This window comes from Mastigoproctus giganteus, chromosome 9 (assembly GCF_048544385.1).
Source record: "Mastigoproctus giganteus isolate SK-2022 chromosome 9, ASM4854438v1, whole genome shotgun sequence".
NCBI lineage: Eukaryota > Metazoa > Arthropoda > Arachnida > Uropygi > Thelyphonidae > Mastigoproctus > Mastigoproctus giganteus.
This window is the reverse complement of record NC_143583.1, coordinates 4,822,302-4,846,295: the sequence shown is the minus strand read 5'-3', so window position 1 is coordinate 4,846,295 and position 23,994 is coordinate 4,822,302. Positions and strand designations below refer to the sequence as shown.

The 23,994-nt window shown below is 38.1% G+C and overlaps 1 protein-coding gene across 1 annotated transcript in view; it reads left to right on the top strand.

Moving 5' to 3' along the window:
* beta-Man (beta-mannosidase) overlaps positions 1–23,994 on the top strand; it is a 249,878-nt gene that overhangs the window by 21,230 nt on the left and 204,654 nt on the right. Inside the window, exons 3-4 of the mRNA XM_090381630.1 lie at positions 320–468; positions 8,150–8,361. Coding sequence (XP_090237756.1) covers positions 320–468; positions 8,150–8,361 — 361 coding nt within the window. The remainder of the gene's footprint in view (positions 1–319; positions 469–8,149; positions 8,362–23,994) is intronic.

Below are 23,994 nucleotides of genomic sequence, written 5' to 3'. Positions count from 1 at the left end.
GGGTGAAATGGGAGGATGTTTTTTTTTTTTTTTTTTTTGGCTGATGCTGCATAAGCTTGCTTTCTTGCATCGTATGCCCCTACTAATGCTAATGCTAAAATTCACTCACTTTAATTATAATTACTCTATATATATATATATATATATTTACATATATTTATCTTCTTAAAGAATTGGTAAAGAAAAAGTATTGTATATTTGCTGTGTATTCAAAATTACTAAAATTATTTGAATAAATTGGCTATTCATCTGAATTCTTAAATTTTCTAATATTTTATTATTTTTCAGAATTGTGTTCTAACATATTAATTTCTTTCAGTTGATTGCAGGATTACAGAAAAAGCCAGAGTTCAACTGGTTTGCCATGGCCTTGATACTGCTGGTCAGATATATCTTAATGGAAAATTAATTGGAACATCTAAAAACATGTTTCTTAGATATGGTTTTGATATAAAACAAGCTTTACAGGTATTACTTAGTTCTATTTAAAGAGCTGTTTTTTTGTTGTTTGTGATTTAATATTATGCAAAGCAGCTCTCATCCATATTCCAAATGATATATCTAGTACCATTAATATATTTTACTTTTACTAGAGAAGTAATCATAGATGCTACACTACTAGGCTTTTTACAGTATACCAAGAGATACTGGTCAAGGCTTAAACCCAAATAGTTTTCATATGAACTTATGCTGTATAAGTTTGCTTTCTTGTATCACAATTATTTATAATGCTAAATACTGTCTTAAAATTTTTGTTCATCTTAACATTATGACTTGTTATCTTTCCAAAACTCTTGGAAAAGGTTGGATAAAGGTTTTGACTTTTGTGGAAACCTTTCATGCATGTTCTAAATAAATAACTAATCTTTATTGAAACAATAGTGGAAAACACTTACATAATGATTGTAAGAATGTACCCATGATAGTGATAAAGATGAGGGCTTTATGTGAAGACAAAAACCTCCTCCATATGATGGCCTCAGGCTTCATCCGGCCATTCTCTCAATGCCAAAGAAAAATAATTTGTCACTTTATTTTAAATTCATATTGTATATTAACAGGGGACTAAGATATAGCTAAATGATGCAGTGCTGTTTGACACATAATCTAATATGAAATACATTTAAAAAAAAAAAACGTTCTAGTAATAAAATTATTAGCATTAACATTAGTAGAGGCATACGATGCAAGAAAGCACGCTTATGCAGCATCAGCTAAAAAAAAAAAAAAAAATAAAACATGCCCCCATTTCACCCCTCCATTTGTTCCAAGTACCTGTCCAGCTCAGCCTAAAATTTATTTAGGCTATCAACTTCCACAACAGAGGATGGAAGGCAAACTTCCGCACATCTATCCTACATCTGTCTTTCCTCAATTTGAAATTATGCCCTCTCAAATGATTATTCTGAGCAAGAGGAAAAATTCCATCAGCATTGAGCATGCTCAAACCATTTAAGGCTTTATACACCTCAATCAGATCACCTCGCAGGTGCCTAGTCTCCAGACACTGTAATTTGCAAAATTTAAGCCTTTCTTCACAAGAGCAACCCTATGTTCCATTCACTAATCTTGTCGCCATTCTCTGTACTCGTTCCAGCAGTGCTACATCCTTGTTAAATTGAGGCCTCCAGACCTGTATACAGTACTCAAGGTGTGGCCTGACCATTGCCTTATACAAGGGGAAAATCAACTCCTTATCCCTGCTAGAAAAATTCCTGTATATTATTGACAAGACACTATGAGCTACTCTTGCAGACCATCTGCACTGTTTAGAAAACTTCATATCTGCCTGCACAATTACCCCCAGGTCCTTTTCATTCTCTACCACTGTCAATGTAGCACCACTTTACATTTTGTCACTTTACATTTGTTAATGTAGCACCACTTTACATTTTGTCACTTTACATTTGTTAATTAGCATTAGCATTAGTAGAGGCATTTGATGCAAGAAAGCAAGCTTATGCAGCATCAGCCAAAGGAAAAAAAAAAAAAAAAAAAAAAACCCCCTTCCACTTCACCCCTCTGTTCGTTCCAAATACCTGTCCAGCTGAGCCTTAAACTTATTTAGGCTATCAACCTCCACCACAAGGGATGGAAGTCTGTTCCACCAACCAACCACCCGCTGGCTAAAGGCAAATTTCCTCACGTCTATCCTACATCTGTCTTTCCTCAATTTGAATTTATGCCCTCTCAGGTGATTTTTCTGAGCTAGAGGAAGAATCCCATCAGCATTGAGCATGCTTAAACCATTCAAGGCTTTATACACCTCTATCAGATCACCTCGCTGGTGCCTAGTCTCCAGACACTGTAATTTGCAAAACTTAAGCCTTTTTTCGTAAGAGCACCCCTTTGTTCCATTCACTAATCTTGTTGCCCTGCTCTGTACTCGTTCCAGCAGCTCTACATCCTTCTTGAAATGAGGCCTCCAAACCTGTATACAGTACTCTAGGTGTGGCCTGACCATTGCCTTATACAATGGAATAATCACCTCCTTATCCCTGCTGGAAAAATTCCTGTATATCATTGACAATACTCCATGAGCTACTCTTGCAGCCCGTCTGCACTGCTCAGAGAACTTCATATCTGCCTGCACAACCACCCCAAGTCCCTTTCATTCTCTACCACTGTCAGTGTAGTACCACAGAGTTGATACGTTGCTCTGGGGTTGCTGTTTCCCATGTGTAGTACTTTACATTTATCAATGTTAAACTTCATTTGCCACCTCTCAGCCCATCTGCTCAACCTTTCCATATCCTGTTGCAGCAGCATAGTGTCAGTAGTGTCCTTGACAACCCTGCCAACCTTTGTATCGTCTGCAAACTTGGACATTAAGCTTGATATACCATCATCAATATCATTTATAAATACAGAAAACAATAATGGACCCAACACTGAGCCCTGAGGGACTCCACTAATAACATTAGTCCACGATGAGCAGTGTCCATTAATTACCACTCTCTGTCTTCTCCCCCTCAACCACCCCTTTATCCATAGCAGCAATTTGCCTCCAATGTCACACTGCTCCAATTTGTGTAGCAGTCTTCCATGTGCAACAGTATCAAAAAGCCTTTCTAAGATCCAAGTATATAATATCAAAGTTATTCCCTGCATCCAGTTCTTTTGTGACTGCATCATAGTATCCAATCAAGTTGGTCAGGCAAGACTTCCCCTTAACAAAACCATGCTGTGTCTGAGCTATAACTGAAGTCTTGTCTAAATGATGCTGCAGTGCTTCTTTAACCAGTGCCTCCATTAATTTCCTGGAACAGAAGTTAAGCTCACAGGTCTATAATTACTTCTGTCAGCCTTTGATCCTCCTTTGTGAATTGGGGTCACATTTGCACATTTCCAGTCTATGGGTACCTCCCCTGAGTCCAAGGAAGCTCTCATAATTATGGCTAAGGGTTTGCTTACTTCCTTTGCTGCCTCCTTTAATATAACTGGATAGATCCCATCCACCCCGGGTGCTTTCTTGTGTTTATCTTCAACAGTTTCTCCTCCACTTTACTCCCAGTTATTTCAAGATTCTGTAGCTTACTGCTAGAGTTGAATACACCTCTGGCATTCCCCTTGCTGAATAACTCCTCATGTGTGAATGTCGATGCAAAATATTGATTTAGTTTGTTAGCTACCTGAGCAGGATCATCACAGTTGACCCATCAATATCAAGTGGACCAATCTGATTCATCCCCTTCCTTCTAGAGTTTACATAAGTAAAGAACTCTTTGCTGTTTTTCTTTGCATCCTGGCGCCTCCGTAGCCAGGTGGGAAGGAGCAGCAGTGCGTAGCACACGCTTCTTGATTAGACCGGGGATTGAGCCCGTCACCACCAAATACGGAGGATGCGGAAAGGTCAGGGTATGACCACCGCATATCCTGGAGCAATATGGCCTTAGTTGCTAATGCTCCTAAAAAAAAAAAAAAATCTTTGCATCCCTTGCCAAGGATTTCTCGTAATCTGCCTTCGACTGCCTAACCTCCTTTGTAACTTGGTTACATATCAACTTGTATCTATCATAGGCTTCTGTGTCATGTGTTAATTTGTAAGTATCCCATGCATTTTTCTTCTCTGCCATATGCCTCATTAGTTCATCTGACATCCATTTTGGCCTAAACCTTGAACAATATTTCTTAGTTGGTATGTAAAGCCTAGTAGCTTCAAGATAAGTTCTTTGAATGCTTCCCATTTTGAATTGCTGTTGGTAACATCATCAGTTGGTCCCACTGTATAGAATTTAAATATGTCTCAGTCCATCGTAGTCGCCTTTACGGAAGCAATAACCCTTCCCTTTACCCCTAATGGTAGTTACCTCTTTGAGTAAATCCCACTTCAGCACACTGTGATCACTGCCACCTAGTGGTTCATTTATCTGCAGATTCTTAATGCATGAAGAATCACTGCTGATAATCAAATCAAGAGTATTACTCCCTCTAGTTGCCTCCCGAACATGCTGATGTAGAAAACAATCATCCAATAAATCCACAAAAGCCCTGCTAGTGCGTGAGTAACCAGCCCCCAAATTCCAGTCAATATCTGGGAAATTAAAATCTCCCATTATAAGACTCTCTGATTTACTGGCCCACTCTATTTCCCTGTACAGTTCCTTATTATACTCATCAGAGTCATTAGGCCTATAGCACACTCCTACTCTCAATTTTGATCTCCCAATGCTTATGTCACACCAAACTGAATCAACACTGCACTGTCCAGCGATGTCGACTGGCTTCACTTCCTTGGTTTTTATGTGTTTCTTAACTAATAGCATAACCCCTCCCCCCCTTCCTATCCTGTCTATCCTTTCTGTAGACGTTGTACTCTCCAAATTGCAGTTCTGCATCCCTTATATCTGTGTGACAACACGTCTCTGATATCCCAACAATATCTGCCTTTGATGTTTTGAGCAATACCTCAAATTCATCAAATTTATTTACTAAACTCCTAGCATTGGTGTACACGCAAGTATACCTGCACCTGTTTCTATTCTTAGCTACCCTAACACAACCCATGTGTTTACTTGTACCGCAATGGCTCCCAGCAGTCTCTGAAATACCATGCATCTTGTTTTTCAGGCTTCTGCTCATTCTAATAGAAGCAGTGCAAGAATCTCTTTCACCTCTGCCAGTGGCTACTGTCAATCTATTGGTCTTTGTCTCCCCCCAAGCTAGCAGTTTTCCGACCCACCTAACACTGCCTCGATAGCATCAGCAAATATTCTTGCACCTTTTCTATTTAAGTGTATCCCATCCCTGTAGAAGCAATCTATCCTTCCTGTACACATTGTACTCCCCAAATTCCAGTTCTGCATTCCTTATATCTGTGTGATAATATCTGCTTTTGATGTTTTGAGCAATACCTCAAATTCATCAAATTTATTTACCAAACTCCTAGCATTGGTGTATATGCAAGTATACATGCAACTGTTCATATTCTTAGCTACCCTAACACAACCCACGTATTTACTTGTACTGCAGTGACTCCCAGCAGTCTGTGAAAACCCCCCTCCCCTGCATTTTATTTTCCAGACTGCTGCTCATTCCAATAGATGCAGTGCAAGAATCACTTTCACTTCTGCCAGCAGCTACTGTTAATCTTTCAGTTCATGTATCCCCTCCAATCCAGCAGTTTTCCGACCCTCCTAACACTGCCTCTATAGCATTTTTGTCTAGTTCTGTTTTAAATTTATTTAAGCTATGAACTTCCACAACAACAGATGAATCAACTACTCGAAAATTATTTTAAGTTAAAATAAGAAGGGTACCCGTGATGGATGGGATCTATCCAGTTATATTGCAGGAGGCAGCAAAGGATGTAAGCAAATCCTAAGCCATAATTATGAGAGCATCGATGGATTCAGGGGAGGTGCCCATGGTCTGAAGATGTCCAATGATGTCCCCAATTCACAAAGGTGGGTTCAAAGTCAAAGGGTGACACTAGTAATTACAGACCTGTTAGTTTAACTGATTCCGGGAAAAATAAAGCATTGCGTAATCATCTATACGAGGCTGCCGTTATACTTCAGACAGTATCAGTTTGTTAAGGGGAAATCTTCTCTGACAAATTTTTTTGGGAACTACAATGTGGTTACAAATGTACAGGATGCAAAAAACAATTTTTTGTTGTATACTTAGATTACCCAAAAGCTTAAGATTCTATTGCACCTAAAGACTGCTGTAAAAATTACTGCAATATAATGTTATGGGCAAGTTTTTAGCATTAGCATTAGTAGAGGCATATGATGCAAGAAAGCAAGCTTATGCAGCATCAGCCAGAAAAAAAAAACTTCCACTTCGCCCCTCCATTCGTTCGAAATACCTGTCCAGCTGAGCCTTAATTTATTCAGGCTATCAACTTCCAAGTTACTGATATGGATAAAGTTTTGATTGACTGAAAGAAGGCAGTGTGTGGTAATCAGTGGACACTGATTACCACATTGATTGGTCCCTCATATTAATTTCTTCGAGGGCATCTACCCTAAACCTCAAACTCTCATAGATGCGCATCAGAACACTGAGTTGGCGCCTAATTTCTTGGCACTCTATGCACCTAGCAGACACAAAGACATTCCTCCTTGGCTAGATTATGTCCTGTTCTCGAAATGTCTGCAAACATTTCACATTTCGCACATTTTTTGAGTGTGATATGTTGGAGAATTGCCGCTTCATTTCTTCCCTGAGCCACAGCACTTCTGCTACTCTGTGGTTTTTGCTTCGCAGCTCTGGTCTGGGTTATGATTTCCATTTAAATACAGTTTAAGTAACAATAAAATTTAATAAGATTAATAAATTTTATTGATTAATTGATAATACTATACTAAGCTAACAGATTCCTAATAGTCTGCATATCATGCTACTAGTTTTACGTTGTACCTTATGCTATCAGTTCGAGATATGTTGTTGTTGTTATTTGGTTTTTAGGAGCATTAGCAACTAAGGCCATATTGCTCCGTGAATATGCGGTGGTCATTCCTGACCTTTCCGCATCCTCCGTATTTGGTGGTGACGGGCTCGAACCCCGGTCTAATCAAGAAGCGTGTGCTACGCACTGCTGCTCCTTCCCACCTGGCTACGGAGGCGCCTAAAGTTCGAGATATGCGTTATGCTATTTTATCATTTTATGCTATTTTAACTATTAACAATCGGTGCCAAGAATGCAAGATGGTGCCAAATTGTTGGCACTATCTCGGCACATACTTTTTTCATGCCTAAATATTCAGTTAACATTTGCCTGCTTCTTTGTCCATATTGAGTTCTGATGCAACAATTCAAATGTTTCATCGAAAATCACTTCTAATCATTATTCTTACCCCCCTCTGCATTGCATAAAACCATTCATGTTTTTGAATCGCTTTATGCCATTCAAACACTTGAGCTCTTGACATGGTATCGTCCAATAAAATTGACATAACAACTTATAACTGTCAGTTGATGATTTCCTTAGTTTTGTTAACAATCTGAGGTTGATTCATAGCTCAGAAAAATCACCTGAGAGGGCATAAATTCAAATTGAGGAAAGACAGATGTAGGATAGACGTGCGGAAATTTGCCTTTAGCCAGCGGGTGGTTGGTTGGTGGAACAGACTTCCATCCCTTGTAGTGGAGGTTGATAGCCTAAATAAGTTTAAGGCTCAGCCGGACAGGTATTTTGAACGAACAGAGGGGTGAAGTGGAAGTGGGTTTTTTTTTTTTTTTTTGGCTGATGCTGCATAAGCTTGCTTTCTTGCATCAAATGCCTCTACTAATGCTAGTTCGATTCTTTTGTCTGTCATTTTTCAGGAAAACTGCAAAAACTGAATGTAATGAAAACCATCTCACTGCAAAGCAAATGAGCGTTTTGGAACGTGACATGTCATGAGAACTAGAGAAGGGTTCGAGGCCAACTGCTGTTGTTTCACAGATGTCACTTGTTTTGTAGTGGCTGTGTGCACAGCCTTGTTATATAATAGCACCTTGTATTTAAGTTGTATAACATAGCATGATGACACTTGAACAAGTTTTTTACTGAAGTATATCTTTTTTTGAGCATTAAAGGTTGCACTGTTTTGTATTTTTATTATTACTATAATAAATTAATATAATTTATTATTATTATTACTGTAATAAATTAATATAATTTATTATTATTATTACTGGATTTTTTTTTTTTTTTTAGGCTGGAAACAACACCATTAAAGTTGCATTTCAGTCTGCTGTTACATATGCTAAGACAAATTATGAAGCCCAGTTAATGAATTATGGTTATGAAATTCCACCACTCTGCCCTGTTCCTGTACAACATGGAGAATGTCATGTGAACTTCATTCGTAAGACTCAGAGTTCTTTCAGTTGGGACTGGGGACCATCATTTCCTTCCCAAGGAATTTGGTAGGTTTCTAAAACTATGACATATTGGGACAGTGTGTTGATAAAAAGGTGGAGGAGAATTGTTAGTACAATTATTGTTTTCATTATAACACAGAATAAGGCAACTTTCTTGGTGTTCTGCTTCATTCTAATACTAAAGTCAGTGTACTGATGTGGAATTTACTTAAATAGTATGCTTTCGTATAGGTGACTACACTGGTCTCAGACAGTTTGTAAATTCTATACAGTGGGACCACCTGATGATGTTACCAGCAGAAAATTCTAAATGGGAGGCATTCAAGGAATTAATCTTGGTAGCTACTAGGCTTTTCATACTAACTAAGAAATACTGTTTAAAGTTTATGTCTAAATCGATGTCAGATCACCTAATGAGACCCGTGGCAGAGAAGAAAAATGCATGGGGCACATGTAAATTATCTGGAGACACATATGCCTGCAGTAGATATAAGATAGTCTGTAATCAAGTTACAAAGAACGTTACACAAGCAAAGAGAGATTATGAGAAACCTTTGGCAAAGAATACAAGGAAAAACAGTAAAGACTTCTTTACATATGTAAACTCTAGAAGAAAGGGGATGAATCAGTTTGGTCCACTCAACATTGGTCCAATTGTTGATGAACCTGCTGAAGTAACTGACAAACTGAATGAGTATTTTGCATCTACATTCACATGAGGAAGTATGTGGGGAAGTTGAGGCCAGAAGCTTATCAAACTTTGTCAGGGAGCTAAATAATTTTGTAATAACTGAGAGCAAAGTGCAGGAGAAATTGCTGAAATTGAACATAAAGGCACTTCGGGTGAATGGGATCTATCCAGTTATATTAAAGGAAGAAGCAAAGGAAGTATGCAAACTATTAGCCATAATTATGAAAACTTCCTTAGACTTAGGGGAAGTCCCCTTGGACTGGAAATGTGCAAATGTATCTCCAATTCACAAAGGGGAATCAAAGGATGACACGAGTAATTACAGCCCTGTTAGTTTAATTTCTGTTCCAGGTAAAATAATGGAGTCACTGGTTAAAGAAGCAATGCAGGGTCATCTAGACAAGACTGCAGTTATAGTTCAGACACAGCATGGATTTGTTAAAGGGAAGTCTTGTTGTGACAAATTTGATTGGATACTATGATGTTGTCACAAAGGAACTGGATGCAAAAAAATAATTTTGATATCATATACTTGGATTTTAGGAAAGTTTTTGATACTGTTGCACATGAAACACTACTGTACAAATTGGAGCAGTATGGCATTAAGGGCAAGTTGCTACAATGGATAACAGGATGTTTGAGTGGGAGAAGACAGAGATAGACAGAGCTCTTTGTGGACTAATGTCATTAGTGGAATCCCAAAGGGTTTGGTGTTGGGCCAATTGTTGTTTTCTGTATTTATCAGTGATATTTATGAAGGTATATCAGGCTTAATGTCTAAGTTTGCAAATATGAAGGTTTGCAGGGTTGTTTATGACAGCAGTGATAGTACATTACTGCAACAGGATCTGGAAAAGTTGTGCAGATGGGCTGAGAGGTAGCAATTAAAGTTTAATATTGACAAATGTAAAATACTGCATATGGGTAGTAGTAACATACCAGCTGGGTGGTACTACATTCAGAGTTGTGGAGAATGAAAAGGACTTGGGCATAATTGTGCAGTCAGATATGAAGTTTTCTGAGAAGTGCAGACAGGCTACAAGTGTAGCTCATGGTGGCTTGTCAATGATAAACAGGAATTTTGCTAGCAAGGATAAGGAGGCGACTGTCCCATTGTATAAGGCAATGGTCAGGCCACACCTTGAGTACTTCATACAGGTCTAGAGACCTCATTTTTGGAAGGATGTAGAGCTGCTGGAATGAGTACAGAGAAGGACAACAAGATTGGTGAGTGGAAGAAAGGGTTGCTATTACCAAGAAAGACTTAAGTTCTGCAAATTGCAGCATTTGCGAGGTGATTTAATTGAGGTGTATAAAGCCTTGAATTATTTGAGCAAGCTCAATGCTGATGGGATTTTTCCTCTTGCTCAGATTACTCACCTGAGGGGACATAAATTCAAATTGAGGAAAGACAATTGTAGAATAGAGTGTGTAGAAATTTGCCTTTAGCCAGCGGGTGGTTCATAGTTGGAACAAACTTCCATCTGTTGTAGTGGAGGTCAACATCTTAAATAAGTTCAAGACAGAACTAGAGAAACATTTGGAGTGAATAGATGGGTGAAATGGGAAGGTTTTTTTTTATTTTTTTATTTTTTTTTATTTGGCTGATGCTATATCAGCTTGCTTTCTTGCATCATATGCCTCTACTAATGCTTTTGCTAATTCTAAACATTTGCCTTTCAAACATAACTTATATAGAAGTTCATTTAACATGTTAAGTTGACATGAATATATGAATATGTGTTAAGAATGAATAATCATAAAAATATGTATTGAAGAATTTTGTATTGCATAATGAGATATGTTTATCAACTAGTTAACCAAAATTAGTTCAAAAGCAGCAGTTAATATTTTTTTACATAAAAAGTAATTGGAAATACAACTACTGTGTTGAACTCATATGCTTAATGGCCTTTGTTATCTGCCACTTATCCAAAAATAACCCAACACCCCTAAAAAGTACAAGTTATTTCTGAATTGAGTTATATGAGCTCTTCTTCTTTTACTAATATTTTATTTTGATGCTTGGTGAGGTGTTGGTCTTTCTCCAAGTACAGTGAAATCTCTCTTAATGGAAAAATGGAAGAGAAATTATTGGAGCTAAACATAAAAAAAAAGATGTGTGGGGAGAATGGGATCTATCCAATTATATTAAGAGATGCAGAAAAGGAGGTAAGGAAATCCTAAGCCATAATTATGAGAACATCCTTGAATTCAGGGGAGGATACATTTGCATATCTCCAGTCCTGTCCTGTGGACTGGAGATATGCGAATGTATCCTCAATTCACAAAGACGGATCAAAAGGAAATGAGTAATTACAGACCTGTTAGCATAACTTCTGTTCTAGGGTAATTAATGGAGTAACTGAGTTAGAGGAGTAATACAAAACCACCTAGATATGAATGCAGTTATAATGCAGTCACAGTATAGATTTCTTAAAGGGTGGTATTTTCTTACTAATCTGATTGGCTGCTATGATGCAGTAACAAAAGAACTGAATTGCAAAAAATAATTTTGATATTATATACTTGAATTTTCAGGGAGGCTTTTGATAATATTGCAGATAAGACTGCTGTACAAATTGGAGCATTGTGGCATTAAGGAAAAGTTACTGATATGGATAAAGGGATGTATCAGTGGGAAAAGACAGTGTGATTATCAGTGCTCTTGTGGACTAATGGGATTCTTCCTCTAGCTCAGAAAAATCACCTGAGAGGGTATAAATTCAAATTGAGGAAAGACAGATGTAGGATAGACGTGCGGAAATTTGCCTTTAGCCAGCGGGTGGTTGGTTCGTGGAACAGACTCCCATCCCTTGTGGTGGAGGTTGATAGCCTAAATAAGTTTAAGGCTCAGCTGGACAGGTATTTTGAATGAACAGAGGGGTGAAGTGGAAGTGGGTTTTGTTTTTTTTTTTTTTTTTTTTTTTTGGCTGATGCTGCATAAGCTTGCTTTCTTGCATCAAATGCCTCTACTAATGCTAATGCTATTAGTGTATTAGTGGAGTTGTTGTTCCCAGATTCAGTGCTGGACCCATTAATTTTCTCAATATTTAAGTTTGCAGATGATACAAAGGTTCACAGGGCGGTTAATGACAGTAACCATGGTAAGCTACTGCAACAAGATATAGAAAAATGAGACTGATAAGAAATGGCAGTTTAAGAACATTGGCAAATGCAAAGTATTGCACATGAGTAGCAGTAATCTTAGATTAACATACCAACTGTGTGGTATGTAAGGCTTGCAAACCGGTTTTATAAACCGGTTAAATCCGGTTTTCATATTGAGTTGTTAAAACCGAACCCAATCTTCTAAAACCAGATTCGAATATTTTTTTAGTTAGCCCTCGAATATAGTTTTTTGTTACGCACATTTTCTTTTGTTTGTTCGTTTGTCTGGATCGTTCAACTGCTTTATGTTTTAAACATGTTTTTTATTTTATTTTATTTTATTTTATGTTTCGGTATGAATCTCATGGGCAAGTGGCCCAAATATAGGAGGGGGTACCTTTTATCTTCCCACCTGTATCATGGCACGATGCAGGCGTACTCATTTATGACTGAGTGAGTCGGGGCGATAGCTTAAAAGAAAATGCTCAACATTTCTCCGTTCCATCTATCTTCGCCAGGCAAGTTATGGAACATGCCTTATTGATGGTTACCCACTAGAAGCAGATTCGCTGAATATTGCATCAGACTTCAATTGTAGAAAGTTTTTTGCTTTATTCCTATTAAATTTGCAATCAAATGTTCTCCAAAAAAGCAGCTTCACCAAATTTAGCTTTTATGTAATTTTGAAAATACAATAGATTTAATTGGGGAAAAAAAAAATTGCAAGTAAATAAATAAAAAATTTCTTTTGTGCAAATTTTGAAACTCGCCTTGTTTAGACTCTTCATTCAGTGCTTGCGGGAGTGATGCATAGTATTGTGCCTTTGTTATCTTCAATATTTTTATTTAAAATTGTCGGTGATATAAATTCCTACTAATTAATATTTATTACTCTTAATATGTCTAAGATGAAAATTTAATAGAAAATCAAATGTATGGAATTATTTTGCTCAAAAAAGCAAAGATGAAGCACAATGTTCGAAATGTCAGAAGATAATGAAATCGTCTGGAGTATCTACGTCATCTTTGATGTTGCATTTAAAGAAAATGCATCAGATTGACATTAAACAAGATAACAGTGAACCTCCCGTAAAAATGGTAAGAACATTAGAAAACTTTATCGTTAAAAAATCTATGGAAGAAGAGATTTCAAAATTAGCTGCTTTAGATGGATTTTCTTTTAATTCAATTGCCAAGAGTGAGTTTATACAATCAAGCCTTTAACTTCAGAGAAATAAATACGATAAATTACCACCAGCCTCAGTGAATGGAATTAAAAATTTGGTTCTGAATTATTATAAAATAATTCAGTATAATATAAAATATAATATAATATAAAATCTGAATTATTATAAAACTAAGAAAGAAGAACTCATTCAGCATTTCAAAAATTCATTGGTTTTGTGTGCACAGTATTCATTGACTCTAGACGAATATACGTCTATACAAAATAAAAGGTATATGAATATAAGTGTGCATTCAAAAGACAATCATTGGTCATTAGGTCTTATTGAGATTAATGGTTCACTTGATAGCAGAAGAACTGAGCAAATTGTGAATGAACACTTGAAGGAATTTGGTTTGAACTTGGATGAGGATATTGTTGCCTGCACCACTGATGGAGCAGCAATGATGATTAAGTTTGGCAAGCAAATTACGCCTAATCATCAACCATATATAGCCCATTGTATACATCTGTCAGTTATAGATGTACTTTATGAAAAAGCAATCAATTATGTTGCCACAGTCTCTGAGTCTCCCAAAGACAATGAAGAAAATAGTGATGATGAAGAAGTTGAAGAAAGACTGCAAGGCATGCTTTTTCAAACTGACTTTACCAATGAGCTCATTTATTTCTTCAATCCAATGGCTAATATTGCACAAACTATTAAAAAAGTCAGAAAAATTTGCAAGCTTTTTAAAAAATCACCTACCAAAAATGACATATTACAAAATTTTGTTAAAGCAAAATTTAATGGGAAAGAATATAAACTTATATTAGATTGCAAGACTAGATGGGATAGCACATTCTATATGATTGAGATTTTATTCTATATGATTTTTGAAATTGAAAAATTGCATTCCAAATGCTCTATGTGCAGTACTGTCAGCTGAAGCTGTGTCTGACAGTGACTGGAAAACACTTGAATTGCTATGTGAAACTTTGCGACCAGTTGAAATGATTCTGAAGGCTATAACCTCAGAAGATTCAGACTTACTTAAAGCAGAGTCTTCAATAGAATTTCTGCTTGCTAAGCTTGATACAGCAGAAAACCCATTTGCTTTAAAGTTTCACCAAAGCCTTTTGCAGAGTTACAATGCAAGATGAAATTGCCAAACTGTGGCTTTGCTGAGCTATCTACACAACCCCAAAAAGTTTAGGAAAGAAGATTCATGTTCAATAACTTTTGATTTTCCAAGTAAGCAAGTTTTGAAAAAGCATGCTGAAGAGATTTATCAGAGATTATTTGCAAAACATTCCAAAGGAGTCTTAGTGTTGAATGAAGAAACTGAAAATAAACGAACTGTTCTTTTAGAGAAAACAACGACTCGTCTAGTTCCAATGTTGGAAATACACTCATGCAAGAGTATGATAGTGTAATAAAAAGATTAACTGAAGAGCCTTCAAAATATCCAAGTGAATTGGAAATCAGGTTGGGGGTTGCTGCAACGGGCTAGCTCCTCGTTCAGTGTAAAAAATACACAAATGCTAAAAGACCTACAAGTGAAAATGAAAATGGACTGCACTTTCGGAAACGACTCGGAAAACGGAAAAGGACTATGATTTTGGGATGCTGGAATATTCAAGGCCTTTCAACTAAAAGAAACTTTCTTTCAGATGAACTGCACAAATTCAAGTTAGACATCGTCGTGTTATCAGAGACAAAGAAAAAGGGATGTGGAGAGGAAATAATGGGAGAATACTACCATTTTTGGAGTGGAGTTGATAAGAGTGAAAGAGCAAGAGCAGGAGTTTCTATTGTTGTTAAAAAGAAATTGAGACACAGCATCAAAAACTGGCAATTTATTAATGAAAGAATGATCTCATTGGAACTGAAAATGTACGGGAGAGAAACATGTATTTTGGAAATATATGCCCCGACTAATGACACCACCAATACCGTGAAGGATGAATTTTGGGAGGATCTGAGAGAACTAATAGAAAAAATTCCTAAGAACAAAGAGATATTTCTAAAGGGAGATTTCAATGCAAGAGTAGGAACTGAACAAAATAGCAAAGTTATTGGAAGATTTGGAGAGAAAGAGAGGAATGACAATGGAGATAGACTATGCAATCTTTGTGAACAGTTCGACTTGAGAATAAACAACACATTTTTCCAACACAAGGATATCCATAAATATACTTGGTCACAGGAGACAAGACAAATTAGATCAGTTATAGATTACATTATTTCAAAACATTCAGGGACTTATGTATTGAAAGATGTCAGAGTTTATAGAGGAGCTGAATGCGGATCTGACCATTTTCTTGTTAAAACAACACTGAGGTGGAACTGGATTAAGAAAATGTGTGTGGACAACCAACAATTCAGGGAAGGAGAAATGCTACAAGGGGATCAATTTAACATTGACCTACTCCAGGACGACAGCATTAGAAACAACTTCGCCCAAAGACTGGATGCTGCAATTAACATAGAGATAAAAGGTAATACTGAAGAAATCTACGAATATTTAAAAAATACTGTTAAAAAAATAGCTCATGAAATCCTAGGCAAAAAGAAGAGCCAAGGACCAAAAAAGACCTGGATTACAGAGAAAGTAAGAGTTGCTGTAGATGAAAAGAAACGTGCATATCAGAAATGGCTGGGTGATAGAAATGATGCATATAGGAAAAAAAGAAAATAGCCAATCGGTTGGTAGTAGTAGAAGCGAAAAATGAAGAATGGGAAAGGAAATGTGCAACTATTAATAGCAAATTGGGCTTCAAGCAATCAGCGGAATCGTGGAAGGTCCTTAAAGACTTGAGAAAACAGAATAAACACAATGCTGGTTTGCAATTAATACCTTTGAAAGACTGGACAGAGTACTATGAAGGATTTCTAAAAGAAGACCGGGAAGAGTTCAAGACGATGGAGGATTTTGGTGTAGAAGACTCGGGCTTAAAAGTTTCTGTTAGGGAAGTGGAACTCCTGCTAAAGCATTAGCATTAGCATTAGTAGAGGCATATGATGCAAGAAAGCAAGCTTATTCAGCATCAGCCAAAAAAAAACAAAAAAAAAAAAAACACACACACCACTCCCATGTCACCCCCTCCGTTCGTTCGAAATACCTGTCCAGTTGAGCCTTAAATTTGTTTAGGCTATCAACTTCAACAACAAGTGACGGAAGTCGGTTCCACCAACCAACCACCCGCTGGCCAAAGGCAAATTTCCGCACATCTATCCGACATCCGTCCTTCCTCAATTTGAATTTATGCCCTCTGAGGTGATTATTTTGAGCAAGATGAAGAATCCCATTGGCATTGAGCATGCTCAAACCATTCAAAGCCTTATACACCTCTATCAGATCACCTCTCCGGTGCCTAGTCTCCAGACTGTAATTTGCAAAACTTAAGCCTTTCTTCGTAAGAGCAACCCTTTGTTCCATTCACTAATCTTGTTGCCCTTCTCTGTACCCGTTCCAGCAGCTCTACATCCTTCTTGAAATGAGGCCTCCAGACCTGTATACAGTACTCAAGATGTGGCCTAACCATTGCCTTATACAAGGGAATAATCACCTCCTTATCCCTCCTAGAAAAATTCCTATATATCATTGACAAGACACCATGAGCTACTCTTGCAGCTCGTCTGCACTGCTCAGAGAACTTCATATCTGCCTGCACAATTACCCCCAGGTCCTTTTCATTCTCCACCACTGTCAGTGTAGTACCGCAGAGTTGATATGTTGCTCTGGGGTTACTGTTTCCCATATGTAGTACTTTACATTTGTCAATGTTAAACTTCATTTGCCACCTCTCAGCCCATCTGTTCAACCTTTCCAGATCCTGTTGCAGCAGCATAGCATCAGTAGTGTCCTTAACAACCCTGCCAACCTTTGTATCATCTGCAAACTTGGACATTACACTTGATATCCCATCATCAATATCATTCATAAACACCGAAAACAACAATGGACCCAACACTGAACCCTGAGGAACTCCACTAATAACATTAGTCCATGTTGAGCAGTGTCCATTGATTACCACTCTCTGTCTTCTGCCACTCAACCATCCCCTTATCCATAGCAGCAATTTGCCTCCAATGCCACACTGCTCCAATTTGTGCAGCAGTCTTCCATGTGCAACAGTATCAAAAGCCTTTCTAAGATCCAAATATATAATATCAAAGTTATTCCCTGCATCCAGTTCTTTTGTGACTACATCATAGTATCCAATCATATTGGTCAGGCAAGATCTGCCCTTAACAAAACCATGCTGCGTCTGAGCTATAACTGAATTCTTGTCTAGATGATCCTGCAGTGCTTCTTTAACCAGTGCCTCCATTAATTTACCTGGAACAGAAGTTAAACTAACAGGTCTATAATTACTTGTGTCAGCCTTTGATCCTCCTTTGTGAATTGGGGTTACATTTGCACATCTCCAGTCTATGGGTACCTCCCCTGAGTCCAAAGAAGCTCTCATAATAATGGCTAGGGGTTTGCTTACTTCCTTTGCTGCCTCCTTTAATATAACTGGATAGATCCCATCCACCCCAGGTGCTTTTTTTATGTTTATCCTCAACAATCTCTCCTCCACTTTCCTCTCAGTTATTACAAAATATTTGTGCAGCAGTCTTCCATGTGCAACAGTATCAAAAGCCTTTCTAAGATCCAAATATATAATATCAAAGTATATAATATAAAGGAAGGAAGGAATGGCAAATCACCTGGACCTGGAGGAGTTTACATGGAACTTCTGAAATATGGAGGAAGAGGAGTGGCTGTTCTGATACAAAAACTGTTAAATAGTATACTGAGAGGAGAAGAAATACCGAAAGAAATGATAACAGGATATATTACATCAATTTATAAGAAGGGCAATCGGAAAAGCTGTTCAAATTACAGAGGGATATGCATCCTGAACCCGCTGTTAAAGATCCTTGGAAAATGGATCAGGAACCATTTAGAAGCCCGAATCAAGGTATCAGAAGAACAAAGTGGTTTTTCAGCTGGGAGGTCATGTATAGATCATATCTCAACAGTACGACAGATCCTTGAAAAATGCCAATCAAAAGGGAAAAAAATCTTTGATTTTCATTGACCTTGAAAAGGCATATGACAGTGTTCCAAGAAAACTCTTATGGGAAGCAGTGAAAGAGGCAAATATTGATGGACAACTGATTAACATTATTAAGGCAATTTACAGGAATAAAAGATGCAGAATTAAAATGGGATCAGCTTTGTCACCTGAATTCCACACTTCAAAAGGCTTATTACAAGGTTGTTGCATGTCGCCAACATTTTTCAAAATTTATATTGACATCTGCCCAAGATCCTGGTCAAAAAAATGTAATAAAATGGGATTGCCGATTAATAAGAACACCTATATTCACAATTTACTTTTTTGCAGATGATCAGATGGTGATAGCACAAGACTTAGAAGATGCAAAGTATGCATGTCGCCAATTGTTTGAGGAATATAAACAATGGGGTCTAAAAATAAATTTTAGCAAGACTGAAATGTTGTGTTCAGAGCCAGGACACGTTCTAAATATTGCAGGTTTTAAAATCAAACAAGTCGATAAATTCAAATATCTGGGATCAATCTTACAAAGTGATGGATCATCCCAAGCAGAGATCAATAAGAGAATTACAGACGGCAGAAAGGCTATTGGCATGTTAAACTCTGTTCTGTGGAGCAAAAATATCCTAAATAAAACAAAGAAACTTATATTTCAAACGATTGTACAAAGTCTTCTATTGCATGGAGCGGAAACCTGGACATTGAATAGGCGAGCGGAAAACAAATTGCTCTCCACAGAAATGGATTTTTGGAGATGCTCAGCAGGAACTTCTAGAAGAAACAGAAAACGGAATGAAGACATAAGGGAAAAAATGGAAGTGAGAAAGACTATTATTGACACCATCAAAGAAAAGCGTCTAACATGGTATGGACATGTAAAACGGATGCAAGAAAACAGATATCCAAAGGCTATCCTGGAATGGATACCTCCTGGAAGAAGGAGAAGAGGAAGACCTAGGAGGACATGGATGGATGGAGTACGGGAGTACATGACAGCCCAAGGCTTAACCGACCAAGACACCTTGAACCGCACTTTATGGCGGAAAAAAATTCCTGACAAGAAATAACTTGTAGGCTGAGGAAACCCATTGTAAATGGAAACACTCCTCTTGAAGAAGAAGAAATTGGAAATCAGCAAAGAATTTAAAATTTTGGAGGCAACTAGCAGTAGAAGTGAAAAGTTGGAGAAAGTTTATATAGCACTGCTGATCATTAAACCAACAAGTGTCCAGTCTGAGTGAGTATTTTCGATCACTGGTCTCTTTAACACAAAAATAAGGTCAAGTCTATCAGGAAAAATGCTTAATAGACTGGTTTTTAAAGGATCATTTTCAGAAAAAAGCTGAGCAGTAAATAGTAAAGTAATTTCCCCAAGCTGTTTTTTTTTAATATTATTTTTATTTATTTATTATTATTATTATTGGGCTTATTAGTTTTTTGTTTACTATACGAGAAGATAGTTTTTATTCAAAGGATTTGAATACAATTTGTAATTTTGTATAATCTCAAGCTGGTTACTTTTTTGGAGCATTTTAATTTTTTTATTTTTTTTACTATAAGAGGTGATAGATTTTGTATAAAAGATTTGATTACAATTTGTACAATCTACCCAAGATAAAATAAATACCTGTGTTATAAGCTTTTAATTATTTTCCCTAAGTCTGAGAAAATCGGTTTTAAAACCGGTTTTAAGAGTAAACTTCGGTTAAACTCGGTTTTGAAATTTCTCGGTTTTATGCAAGCCCTAGTGGTATGGTACTACACTCAGAGTAATGGAAAATGAAAATGGTGCTGGAGATAATTGTGTAGTCAAGCTTTCTAAGCAATGCTGAGAGGTTTCTAGGACCTCATTTTTCTAGCAGGGATAAGGAGGCGACTGTCCCATTGTATAAGTATTGTATAAATTTGTTTGTCAATGATATATGGAAACTTTGCTAGCTGGAATGAGGAGATGATTATATCTTTGTACAAGCCCATGTTTCAGCTGCATCTTAAGTACTATACAGATCTGGAGGCTTCATTTAAGAAAGGATGAATATCTTCATTGAGAGATCAAAATTGAGAATAGGAGTGTGTTATAGGCCTAATGACTGATGAGTATAATAAGAAACTGTACAGGGAAATACAGTGGGCCAGTAAATCAGAGAGTCTTATAATGGGGGATTTTAATTTCCCAGATATGACTGGAATTTGTGGGTTGGTTGGTCACTCACACACTAGCAAGGCTTCTGTGGATTTATTGGATGATTGTTTTCTACATCAGCATGTTCGGCAGGCAACTAGAGGGAGTAATACTCTTGACCTGATTATCAGTAGCGATTCTTCATGCATTAAGAATCTGCAGATAAAGGAACCACTAGGTGGCAGTGATCACAGTGTGCTGAAGTGGGATTTACCCAAAGGGTATGTTGAAGACCAGCTTACCTTATAAGCTGGTCTGTAACATACAGACCAGCTATAAGGGAGATTAGGCGGGCAAAGGCAGATCATGAGAAATCTTTGGCAAAGGATGCAAAGAAAAACAGCGAAGAGTTCTTTCCGTACGTAAACTCTAGAAGGAAAGGGATGAATCAGATTGGTGCACTGGATATTGACGGTTCAACAGTTGATGATTTAGCTCAGGTGGCTAACTAACTAAATGAGTATTTTGCATCTGCATTCACATATGAGGAGTTATTCAAGGAGGGGAATGCCAGAGGTGAATTAAACTCTGGCAGTGAGCTAGATGATTTTGTAATAACTGAGAGGAAAGTGGAGAAGAAATTGTTGAAGATAAACATAAAGAAGGCACTCGGGGTGGATGGAATCTATCCAGTTATATTAAAGGAGGCAGCAAAGGAAGTAAGCAAACCCGTAGCCATAATTATGAGAGCTTACTTGGACTCAGGGGAGGTACCCATGCACTGGAGATGTGCAAATATGACCCCAATTCACAGAGTAGCATCAAAGGGCGACACAAGTAATTATAAACCTTTTTGTTGAACTCCTGTTCCAGGGAAATTAATGGAGGCACTGGTTAAAGAAGCACTGCAGGAACATCTAGACAAGACTTCAGTTAATGCTCAGACACAGCATGGTTTTAAGAGGAAGTCTTGTCTGACCAATTTGATTGGATACTAAGATGTGGTCACAAAGGAACTGGATGCAGGGAATACCTTTGATATTAGCATTAGCATTAGTAGAGGCATTTGATGCAAGAAAGGAAGCTTATGCAGCATCAGCCAAAAAAAAAACCCACTTCCACTTGAAGTCTTGTCTGACCAATTTGATTGGATACTAAGATGTGGTCACAAAGGAACTGGATGCAGGGAATACCTTTGATATTAGCATTAGCATTAGTAGAGGCATTTGATGCAAGAAAGGAAGCTTATGCAGCATCAGCCAAAAAAAAAACCCACTTCCACTTCACCCCTCTGTTCGTTCAAAATACCTGTCCAGCTGAGCCTTAAACTTATTTAGGCTATCAACTTCCACGACAAGGGATGGAAGTCTGTTCCACCAACCAACCACCAGCTGGCTAAAGGCAAATTTCCGCACGTCTATCCTACATCTGTGTTTCCTCAATTTGAATTTATGCCCTCTCAGGTGATTTTTCTGAGCTAGAGGAAGAATCCCATCAGCATTGAGCATGCTTAAACCATTCAAGGCTTTATACACCTCTATCAGATCACCTCGCTGGTGCCTAGTCTCCAGACACTGTAATTTGTAAAAAAAAGAGTTGTTGTTGTTATTTGGTTTATCAGGAGCATTAGCAACTAAGGCCATATTGCTCCAGGGATATGCAGTGGTCATTCCCTGATCTTTCCGCAGTCTCCGTATTTGGTGGTCACAGGCTCGAACCCTGGTCTAAACAAGAAGCGTGTGCTACGCACTGCTGCTCTTGCCCACCTGGCTACGGAGGTGCCGAGAGAGAGAGAGAGAAAAGTAGAAAGGAATAATCAAGAAAGAGAAGAATGATGATATCCAGCTCAGTCTGGTCTGATGCACGTTTCCTGGTGCACCATGCGGACAGCCAGGTACGTGTGCGTCGTTTACCTGGGGAAGTGATGGCACCTGGATGAACCTTGGGACGAAAACAAGCTGGTGGTGGCATTGTCATGCTTTGGGTGATGTTCTGCTGGGATATCCTTGGTCCAGTCGTCCATGTGATGGGCACTCTGATATCTACCATCTACCTAAACATCATTGCTGACCAAGTACACCCTTTCGTAGCAATGGTCTTTCCCTCTGGCAGTGCCGTCTTTCAGCAGGATAATGCGCCATGCCGCACTGCCTGGATTGTTTGGGACTGGTTCATGGAACATGAGTATGACTTCCAGGTATTGCCCTGGCCTCCAAATTCCCCAGACATCAATCTAGCATTTTAGCATTTAGCATTAGTAGAGGCATTTGATGCAAGAAAGCAAGCTTATGCAGCATCAGCCAAAAAAAAAAAAAAAAAAAACCCACTTCCACTTCACCCCTCTGTTCGTTCAAAATACCTGTCCAGCTGAGCCTTAAACTTATTTAGGCTATCAACCTCCACCACAAGGGATGGCAGTCTGTTCCACCAACCAACCACCCGCTGGCTAAAGGCAAATTTTCCGCACGTCTATCCTACATCTGTCTTTCCTCAATTTGAATTTATGCCCTCTTCAGGGTGATTTTTCTGAGCTAGAGGAAGAATCCCATCAGCATTGAGCATGCTTAAACCATTCAAGGCTTTATACACCTCTATCAGATCACCTCGCTGGTGCCTAGTCTCCAGACACTGTAATTTGCAAAACTTAAGCCTTTCTTCGTAAGAGCACCCCTTTGTTCCATTCACTAATCTTGTTGCCCTTCTCTGTACTCGTTCCAGCAGCTCTACATCCTTCTTGAAATGAGGCCTCCAGACCTGTATACAGTACTCTAGGTGTGGCCTGACCATTGCCTTATACAATGGAATAATCACCTCCTTATCCCTGCTGGAAAAATTCCTGTATATCATTGACAATACTCCATGAGCTACTCTTGCAGCCCGTCTGCACTGCTCAGAGAACTTCATATCTGCCTGCACAATCACCCCCCAAGTCCCTTTCATTCTCTACCACTGTCAGTGTAGTACCACAGAGTTGATACATTGCTCGGGGTTGCTTTTTCCCATGTGCAGTACTTTACATTTGTCAATGTTAAACTTCATTTGCCACCTCTCAGCCCATCTGCTCAACCTTTCCAGATCCTGTTGCAGCAGCATTGTGTCAGTAGTGTCCTTGACAACCCTGCCAACCTTTGTATCATCTGCAAACTTGGACATTAAGCTTGATATACCATCATCAATATCATTTATAAATACAGAAAACAATAATGGACCCAACACTGAGCCCTGAGGGACTCCACTAATAACATTAGTCCACGATGAAGCAGTGTCCATTGATTACCACTCTCTGTCTTCTCCCCCTCAACCACCCCTTTATCCATAGCAGCAATTTGCCTCCAATGTGACACTGCTCCAATTTGTATAGCAGTCTTCCATGTGCAACAGTATCAAAAGCCTTTCTAAGATCCAAGTATATAATATCAAAGTTATTCCCTGCATCCAGTTCTTTTGTGACTGCATCATAGTATCCAATCAAGTTGGTCAGGCAAGACTTCCCCTTAACAAAACCATGCTGTG